Raw genomic sequence first — 10,280 nt, forward strand, 5'->3', positions numbered from 1 at the left:
GTGTGTAAGAGAGAGAAATAATATTCTGAGTCATCCTAGAAGATTATATTTTGTAAAGAATTAAAAATCCTTTTCTTATCAGCTTTTTTATACCATTCTTTCCTTTCAACAGGTGGCATCTCCACAGAAAGCGACTGTGCTTTTGAGCCAGACTATGCTGTTCCACCACTTGCAGTGAGTGAAGGTATGCAGCACATTCGGATTATGGAGGGCATGTCTCGCTCTCTTCCATCCTCCCCCTTACTCACACATCAGTCTATCAGTGTTCGGCTCCAACCTGTGAAGAAGTTAACTGGTAAGGAATTTACCTGAATTTAGTATGTTTGACAGGAAACCTGAGAGTATGACCCGTTAGGTCACATCAGATGTGTGTATGTTCATCTTCAGATTTCCTCCCCTTTGGTCTTCCTAGTGCCACGAGACTCTTAGAAAGTGGAGCTCCTACTGATTTTAATTTAGAGAATTAGAACAGTACTCAGTTTGACAGACTGTTGTATTCATTTCTAAGAGACCCATCTGCTGTGGACATATTTTTCTAGGTTTTCAGGAAGTTCTTAGTTTTGCCAGAATACACTGTTGTTCTGACTTTGTTTATCAGCTTGTTCCTGTCCCATTAACAGATGGAGACATCGTAATTTTAGTTTTATTAGAGCTTGACAATTCAGCAAACGTTTAGGTATGAGCCATGTTTTTGTTTGAAATCATTATTTGAAGATTTCATTGCTATGGTTGAAATGTGATGTAGACTTTTTTTTCTCTATAGACCATTACAACTTCTTGGGATATTTATTGTGATTTGTAGATTGCAATAGCACTGACATTAAATACAATCTCATGATTTGTATTGTTGATGCAGTTTATGTTAGGTTTGGAACTAGATCCTTATTAAATAGACTTTTATCCTCAACATTTTCAAGAAAGAAATTGTAAGATATAACTGAAGAATATTTCCACTGAAAATATGTAAGCCTGGGTCATGTTGTTGGATTCTTCTGACATTATCAATATAGTCTTAAAACAAAAACATGTTAGTATATTTTAATTACACAAAATGATGAATTTCATTGTGCCATTTTAGGCAGGATACTCTTGGTAGTTGTCAGTTGACTGGTATTGGTGGATTCTGAGTGCATAAAGGCATGAAATGTAAGGGCATGTTAATTGTTTCCTTTGTGACTGCTTTTGAGCTAGATAGTAGGGAGATGTAGTTGTCGTGATGTAGTTGTCAAGAAAAATAGGAAGAGGAAGAGGATAAAGGATACTTGTTGACTCTTCTAAATAGAATGGAGCATTTAATGTTTATAATCTTCACCAAAATTTTATTATTATTTTATTATTCTATTTTCATAAAATGTAAGTTTGACCTTTTTACATTGCTTATTGTATTTTACGCATTTTGAAGTAACTTGAATGAGTCAAAGTATTGACACAGATTATTAGATTTAAAAAAAAATGGTAAAATAGGGCTTGGTAGTGGTGGTGCACACCTTTATTTCCAGCACTTGGGAGGCAGAGGCAGGTGGATTTCTGTGAGTTTGAGGCCAACCTGATCTACAGAGCGATTTCTAGGACTATCAAGGCTACACACAGAGAAACTCTGTCTCAAACAAATAAACAAATAAAAAATCAAAACAAACAAAAACTTGGCTAAATAACTTAAAACAGAGTTAACATAGCATGACAAGAATAAACTTTGATTGCTCAGAAATCCTCCCTTTTTGCAGTAAAAGGTGTCATTACTAAAAACCAAAAAATGCAAAACCCAAAAAATGCAAAACCTGATAGTTCTTGTATTTTGTGTTTCTTTTTTTTTTTTTTTACACCCCTTGGAAAAAAAACACAAAAAGTTCGGGTATGATAAATAAGCTGGATTGCCTGGGGTCTGCAGTACTTACCTGTTTTGCTTATGTCAATTTCAATGCTAATCTAAGTAAGATATTTTTGTTAATAGATAAATAAATATAATAACATAATCAGTAACTTACTATCCCAGAGGTTCTGTATGGTGCAGAAAGTTAGGGTATAGTTGACTAATAATGTGTATGAACTGCTGAGTGTTAATTTCATAGTGTTTAAAGCATGTAAAACGTCTCATAAAGTTTTACTTAACTGAAGGATGTCAAAACCTAAGAATTAAAGATTGAGAGTGAATTTTAAAGCTTCTGAATGAAGGGACTATGTTTCCTCAAAGAAGATTCTGTAAAAAAATGTTTCTTTGGCTTTTATTCTTCTAAGTAAGGCAGATGATAAATTTTTCTATTCAACAAGTAATAAGTGAAATTATTTCAAAATAAAAAATCTTTGGTTATTAAATTGCTTATCAGTTACCCTTTTCCTAATTATGTTTTGTTATAAATAAAAAGAAAGTTAAAAGAAGTTAAAATTACAGACAATAAAGAAATACCCTCCAGAGGTACATACCAAAGGGTACAAATTTAATGAATCCATTGGGGCTAAAATTAACTAATTTATCTATTTCTATGCATCTAAACTTCTAAGTATTATTTATGTGCATATTACCTACCAAACATAATAAATAGTTAGCCTGTTTCATTTCTTTTATTGCTTTCTAACATTTGCTTTCCTGTTTTGGGGATATACACATAAAATAATTTTTTAAGAATTATTTTTAATTTAGATATTTATTTAGAACTAAATGCTAGGTACTATTCTAGATAAATCATAGAAGTGTAAAAGATAAGATTTTGCTTCAGGGTTTTTATATTTCAGTTCTGTGAGAGACTGATAAGAAATATATAACCACTGGGAATGGTTTTACAAACCTTTAATCCCAGCACTTGGGAAGTAGAGGCAGGCAGATCTTTGTTCATTTGAGGCCAGCCTGGTTCGCATAGTTCCAGGACAACCAAGGCTACATAGACCCTTATAAGGAGGGGAGGGGCGATATAACCAATAAGTAAGATAATTTAAATAATAACAAGTACTATGAAGATATGAGTAGGGAATGGGATGCAAAAAAATTGGGGTATAAATGGAGTTAAGTGGAATAATGCAAGAGGAAGAAAAAAAAGGAGCAGGATTTAGGGGAAGAGCTATGGGAAGATCTGGAGTGTCAGCCTTGTAGGCAAAGCAAACAATACAAGAAATCCTGAGACAGAAATGAGCTTGGCATATTCAGAAACTATAAAGAGCTCAAATGTGGTTTAACAGAGTGTCAGAGGATAGATTAATAGAAAATGAATTCAAGAGTATGGGAGGAATCCAATGTTTTAGCTGTGGTCAGGAGCCTACTGTGATTGTAAGAGTACTTTCATAGTCAATGTAAGATATTACAGAGGAGTAACCTTTTCATGTCATTGTTTTTGGGTGGTTTTGCACAGATGTATGTGAAGACCTGTTTGCAGAAAGAATTACATTTTTCAGATATTTTTGCTTTTTTGTAAAGAGTGAGAATAACAAACGGTTACTTGAAAAGATACAAATAGCTTAGAGCGTGAAAATAATTTTCAAATGTATAGATGCAGTGCTCTGTTCTGTACGAGCACAAGTTGATAATTTTTAAATGTATAGATGCAGTGCTCTGTTCTGTACAAGCACAAGTTGATAATTTTTAAATGTATAGATGCAGTGCTCTGTTCTGTACAAGCATAAGTTGATACAGCAAAAGCAGTTCAGACACAGGCTAAATGGAAAGACTGCTTAAGTTTGTATTCCAAGTCTGATTTAGTCATTCCATATATGTATTCTTCTATCAAATAGATACACGGTTGTGTCTTATGGTGATACACTGATTATCATTAACTAAAACCATGTTTGGTAAATCTTAGATACTCGGTGTTAACAGTCAGTATTGAAACAAGATTGTTTTGAGTTTGGTGAGAATTTTTTGAAAAATTGCCTTCAATATTAGATGCCAGTGGAACTTTAAACACTATATTTTTGAGGAACTGAGTGTAGTGAATTATGCACATAATCCTAGCCCTAAGGAAGTTGAGGCAGGATCATGAGCTCGTGGCCAGTCTGGTCTGTATAGTCAGTTCCAGGCCAGAGTGGACTGCATTAAGAGATCCAGTCAATCAACAAAAAAAAATGTATATGTTTTGAAATAATATTTTTATTGAACAGTGGAAAGGTATTAGAAATGTTTGCATGAATGTCTTTTATGTGGTATATGCTTCACTATATAGTTTTACATTTATCTTCATTTTACAAACAAGTTAACTAAGTCATAGAGAGGTAAAAGAGGTAAATGCTTGCTAAGTTGAAAATTTGTCAAAAATAATGCAGTGAGGAAATAGTCTTTTACCAGTAAGAAAACTGAGCACTGGATAAGTTGAATACTTGCCCTTTAGCTTTTGTAAATTATTTATATTTTTGTAAAAAAAAAAAACAAGAAATAGGAAGCCAGATGGTTGAAGCAGTAAATGAAAACTAAAAGACCTAAGTCTGAATAGGAGTCACTGTCGAGTTGGTTGATTATATATTGCTGTGTAATGGGAGAGATGTGGAAGAGTGTGCAGAGACTCTAATTTGTGCCAGATTCTTATTAACTGATCACAAAGACTTGGTATTTCTTAATCTATAGCTATTAAAGAGTTAATTGATTCATTTCTATTTAGTTTATGCCATTTACCTATCCTAATGTGTATAAACATCAATACAAACAACTTTATTCTGAACTTTACAAATAAACTTGAAAGAGTTTGGAAATTTATGTTTATATACATGCATATATAGTGTTGTATACATATAAAAATGAAAAGCTAATTGTCAGTAATATGGATCCATGTATGTTATAAACTGATTATACATAAGTGTAAAGACATATGTGGGAGAGAAATATAACTACTACTTAAAAGTGGGAAAGTGATAACATAAGTTTAGTTCATGTCCTTTTTAATATTTGTAATTTTTACCCTCTGGGAAATTGAAAACTCCATGAGGTAGTATAATAAATTTGCTGTGTAATCTTACTCAAATTCATTTAAACTCTCTGTACTTCATTTCCTTTGTTTGTAAAAATAAAGACAGTAGCATATGTGCCTCAGAACAGTAAGAAATAGATATGAGAATATATAAACTTTATTAAGTTGGTATCTAACGTAGAGTAGGTACTAAAATGCTAGCCACAACTGTCAGTGTCTAAGACTTCAGACTTGAATTTCTATCAACTGTATTAAATGGGCTTTCTGAGCTTTTAGAAGGTGACCTTCATGTAACTTTGAAAGCCCTTCCACTTTCTTGATGTTTAATCTTCAGATACTACCATCAAGTAGATTAGGCAGTGCATTATGAATGGTAAGGCATAATAAATGATCTGATTATGCTAAGCTTGGACATTTGAAATACTGGCTCTAGACAAAATATTGTTTTTGTCATGTATCAAATTGACACATTTACTTACTTTAGAAATATTCCATAAGAATCACCTTAAAGCTCTTTTGACATTAAAAAAAGGCCTATAAATTAAATTAGTCTACATGATCTGACGTATTCATCGACAGTTTTTCCTTACCTTGCAGTTTTAGGGAACAATGAAATTTAAGATGTATGAGTGTGAATTTTACTAGGATTGATATGAAAATTAAATATGATTTATTAGACATACCTCCTAGCAATACTAAATATTGATCAAATTTTAGCTTTTGCATAAAATGAAGGATAAATATGGACATGCAGCTTAGTTTCATAGGCATTCTAAGAAAATTATTAAAGACCTGATTTGAAAATATAAAAGGTCTATAATGTGTTAGTCTATACAATCTGACTTACTAGACGTAACATACTATATCATATGAGTACATATTTTGAATTTTAGAAACAACATTGGCATTCTAGGTGCCCTATACATTCTTTTTGTGGGGTAGAGGACAGAGATTTATATAATCCAAGCTAAGCTCAAACTCATTATGTAGCTGAGGCTGGCTTTAAACTCCTAATCCTCCTGATTTTACCTCTGTTTCTTAAGGTATGAGCCCCACTGAGTCCAGCATAGTCTATTTTAAAATGTAATGGGCACGAATGGCAGTCTAAACGTCATCCCTAATAACTGTTGAACTTTCCATTTTTACTTTTTGCAATATTAAATAAATATATAAAGACTTTTCAACATCTTTGTAATATGAAGACCCACCTGCTCTAAATCCCAAGGTTAATTCAGTGATAGGAACAGCAAATGGGAAGTATTTCTGGCCCTACAGAAATTATTTACTTAGTCCTTCACTCCTAAAAGTAGAATTTTGGGAATTATTACTTCCTTCAATATAAATAATTTCAGTATTCATGAGTCAGCATTATCGAAGCAAACCAGAACCAAATGAGTAAGAGGAATGGTCATTATAGACAAACAGCTTGGATGTTCATTAGCTGATAAGTGGAAGAGAGTGTGTTATAGCCATATTGTTTAACAATAACAATAAATGATTTACTTTCTCATGCTGTGGCATGGATGAGCCTTGTAAATTCATTCTAAATAAAATAATCCAGTTGCAAAATGTCATATAATTATTTGTGAAATTCTAGTTTATGAAGCGTCATGAGTAGATATATACTGAACATAACAATTAGTGATTTCCTAGTACAACAGAGACGAGTATGTCAAGTTAGTCCTAAGAGTGTGAGTTACTTTCTGTTAATGAAAATGTCCCAAGCACAGATTATGGTGATAGTTCCACAAGTCTGTGAATATACAAAACCTGTTTTAAATGGGGGAAGGATAAATTGTATGGTATGTGAATTATAATTCTGTAAAGATGTTTAAAAAAACACTGGGTGTGGCAAATATTGTTAACAATAAGAAAAAAATTGATGAATTTATATTTGAGGGAGATTTCAAGCTTCAGAATAACTCAATGAATAAAGAATATGGGAGATTTGAATAATAGTTAAATCATTCAGTTAATTATAGAACTTTGTATGAAAAAATTCATTTATACACTAAACTTTCTAAGAATCAGTGATTTAATCAGTTTTAACAAAATCTGTGTAGTCTATATTTTCAGAGAAAGTAAACATAAAATTGGAATCTAACAACCATAAATAAGGAATAATTCTTTTCCTGCTTACAGAGTTTTAAAATAAGTTTTGAATTAAAAATAGAAACAAAAGTTTTTAAAAATACAGGAGTTTAATGTAAATATTAGAAGTTAGGAAATGTTCCCATTTGGGCACATTAGAAGTCATTACCTTGAATGCTTTATTAGTAAAAAGAAAGTCATTAAAGTAAATTAGTTAAGTACTTAACATAAGGACATAAAATATGGAGGATTAAATAGAAAAAAGTTGTCAACAAAATAAAAGCTGAAGTGACTAAAATTAATCAAAAATGTTACTGGATTAAAACCACTACTTTCTGGCAAAGACTAAGCAGGTACAATCTTTAAGAAGAATGGTAATAGTGAAAAATGAAAACGGGAAAGGAGGTAAATAAAAAGCAACATTGAAAGACAAAAAATGAATTAGTCACTACTACTAGTAATTGTGAGAATATAGTATACAGTTCTAGAGCACACCATCAAAAGATGGAAGAAAACAATATAAAATTGACACAAGAAAAATTTAGCAACCAGCCTTATAACCACAGAACCAGATAATACCTGCAGTCATCAGAATCAACAGATGCTGCAGGTAAACCTTTCACTAATTAAGCCCTTCTTAACCTTCAAATGCTAATTATAGAGGTAGTTACAGTAATTATATATAATGTTTTTTGAGCTATTACTGTGTTCTGGACAGCACTCAGCATTTTACATATATGAGGAAATTCAGTCTGCACAGTAGTCTATGTGGGTAGCAGCGGCCTCTGTCTAAACACTTTCGTTTTTAGCAGAGTCTGTCTGTTCCTGAATAGTCGTCATCACTGCTCTGATTGCCGTGGATGAAATATGTTTCTTAGTTACTGCAATCCATTAGCACTATTTCTATCTTTTAGAATAGTATGGTACAAATTAGCATCTTTCTGCTTATGCGCACCTTGTAGATTCAGGAAAGTACTCCACATAATATTCTCTAGCTTTAGCTATTTTGTTTAAGGCCTGCTTAATATTAAGAGGGCGTTAAAGCTGTGTGCCTTTCCTCATCTTAGTTATACCCACATGGATGTGAAACCAGACCACCGATGATGTGTGCCTGTAATCCCAGCACTCGGAGGTGGCTGAGATAGGAGGGTTGTGATTTCAGCCCCAACCTTGGCTGCCTTAAAAGATCCTGTCCATTTTTTAAAATAAATTTTAGAAAAAAAAGCACAATAGGAGGTCATTTTTATTTTAGAATTATATTTTATAATTATTTTTAACTCTATATTAATTTAGAGTGAGCAATTTTTTCTTGCAAAGACTTTATATCCATATTTTAACATCCTTTGGACCTATAGCTCACTGAGTTTCTTATATGATTTTATAAAACTACTGTTAGTATTTACATGTTCATTTCTTCATGTTCTTTTAGAACTCTCTAATGTAAATTGTGTTGGCCTAGATTTTGATTTATTTTAAATTCTTTCCTTATAACTTGTACTTCAGTGACCTCTTCATGATGCTTATTCTATTCTTTTTAAGTATTATTTTCCTTAATAGAGAACATTAAGACAAAATAAAGGTTGTCTTTGTCTATTGTGCTGATAATGAAACAATAACAGAAATTGGTTTTCTCATAGCCCAAATGTTCAGGATCAAGGTACTGGCATGGTTAGTTGTCTGGAGAAAGTTACTCTCTGCTTCCCAGGCTAGGTTATCTAGTTGCTACGTTCTCTGGAAGGAAGGGGCCTCGTGTCTTCACATGGTAACGATGAGAGCAAAACACAGGATGTTGCATGAAAACTCTTTTATGAAAATCCAATTCCACCTGTAAAAGAAGGAACCCTCATACCTGAGCCACCACTGCCTCTTAATACTATCACATTGGCTGTTTGCTTGAAGGAGCACCTTAATCTTTAGCAATGGTCAGAGAAAGAGCTTCTAAAGATTAAATTTATCTGGGGGAAAATAGCATTGCATTGGGAATATGCACGCTGTGGTAAACTGAGTTTGGTCCAAGTACTTAGGGAAGGAGAAGCTTTAAAGAGAAGTGAAGAAAACTACACTGGTAATTTTATTTGTATTTTTATTTTTTTGTTTTTTGGGGTTTGGGGATTATTTTATTTTTTAAATTTCCACTTCCTCCCCTCCTCCAACTTCCCTCCTGCTCCCCCCTCCACCTCCAATCCTAAGAGAGGGCAGGGTACCCTGCCCTGTGGGAAGTCCAAGGCCCTCCCCCCCCTCCATCCAGACTTAGAAAGGTATGCATCCAAATAGAATAGGATCTCAAAAAGCCAGTACATGCAGTAGAGACAAATTCCGGTGCCATTATCATTGGCTTCTCAGTCTGCCCCAATTGTCAGCCACATTCAGAGAGTTGGTCCAGTTTGATCCCATGCGCCTTCAGCCCAGTCCAGCTGGATTTGGTGAGCTCCCATTAGAATAGGCACACTATCTCAGTGAGTGGACCAGCCCCTCGTGGTCTTGACTTCCTTGCTCATATTCTCCCTCCTTCTGCTCTTCAACTGGACCTTGGGAGCTCAGTCCAGTGCTCCAATGTGGGTCTCTGTCTCTGTCTCCATCTGTCACCGGATGAAGGTTCTATGGTGATATTCAAGGTAGTCATCAGTCTGACTATGGGACAAGGCCAGTTCAGGCACCCTCTCCTCCACTGCCCAGGGTCCTAGCTGGGGACATCCCGTGGACACCTGGGAACTCCTCTAGAGCCAAGTCTCTTGCCAACCGCAAAATGGCTCCCTTAATTAAGATATCTTCTTCCCTACTCCCATTTCCATCCTTCCTCCATTTCAACCATCCCACTCCCCCAAGTTCTCCCCAACCCTCCCCTTCTCCCTTCTCTTTCCCTCTCTCCCCTTCCTCCCACCCCAGCCCCCACCGCCATGCTCCCAACTTTTGCCTGGCAATATTGTCTGCTTCCAATTTCCAGGAGGATCTATATATGTTTTTCTTTGGGTTCATCTTATTACTTAGCTTCTCTAGGATCGCGAACTATAGGCTCAATGTCCTTTCTTTATGGCTAGAACCCACTAATGAGTGAGTACATACCCTATTCATATTTTTGAGTCTGGGTTATCTCATTCAGGAAAGTGTTTTCTATTTCCATCCATTTGCATGCAAAATTCAAGATGTCATTGTTTTTTACTGCTGAGTAGTACTCTAATGTATAAATGTGCTACACTTTCTTTATCCATTCTTCCATTGAGTGGCATCTAGGTTGTTTCCAGGTTTTGGCTATTACAAATAATGATTCTATGAACATAGTTGAACAAATGCTTTTGTAGTATG

The 10,280-nt window shown here is 34.3% G+C and overlaps 1 protein-coding gene across 1 annotated transcript in view; it reads left to right on the top strand.

Moving 5' to 3' along the window:
• Tanc2 (tetratricopeptide repeat, ankyrin repeat and coiled-coil containing 2) overlaps positions 1-10,280 on the top strand; it is a 345,611-nt gene that overhangs the window by 123,823 nt on the left and 211,508 nt on the right. Inside the window, exon 4 of the mRNA XM_026777178.1 lies at positions 113-184. Within this exon, the coding sequence (XP_026632979.1) occupies positions 113-184 (72 nt within the window). The remainder of the gene's footprint in view (positions 1-112; positions 185-10,280) is intronic.

Source organism: Microtus ochrogaster, unplaced genomic scaffold, assembly GCF_000317375.1.
Source record: "Microtus ochrogaster isolate Prairie Vole_2 unplaced genomic scaffold, MicOch1.0 UNK48, whole genome shotgun sequence".
NCBI classification, from domain to species: Eukaryota; Metazoa; Chordata; class Mammalia; order Rodentia; family Cricetidae; genus Microtus; species Microtus ochrogaster.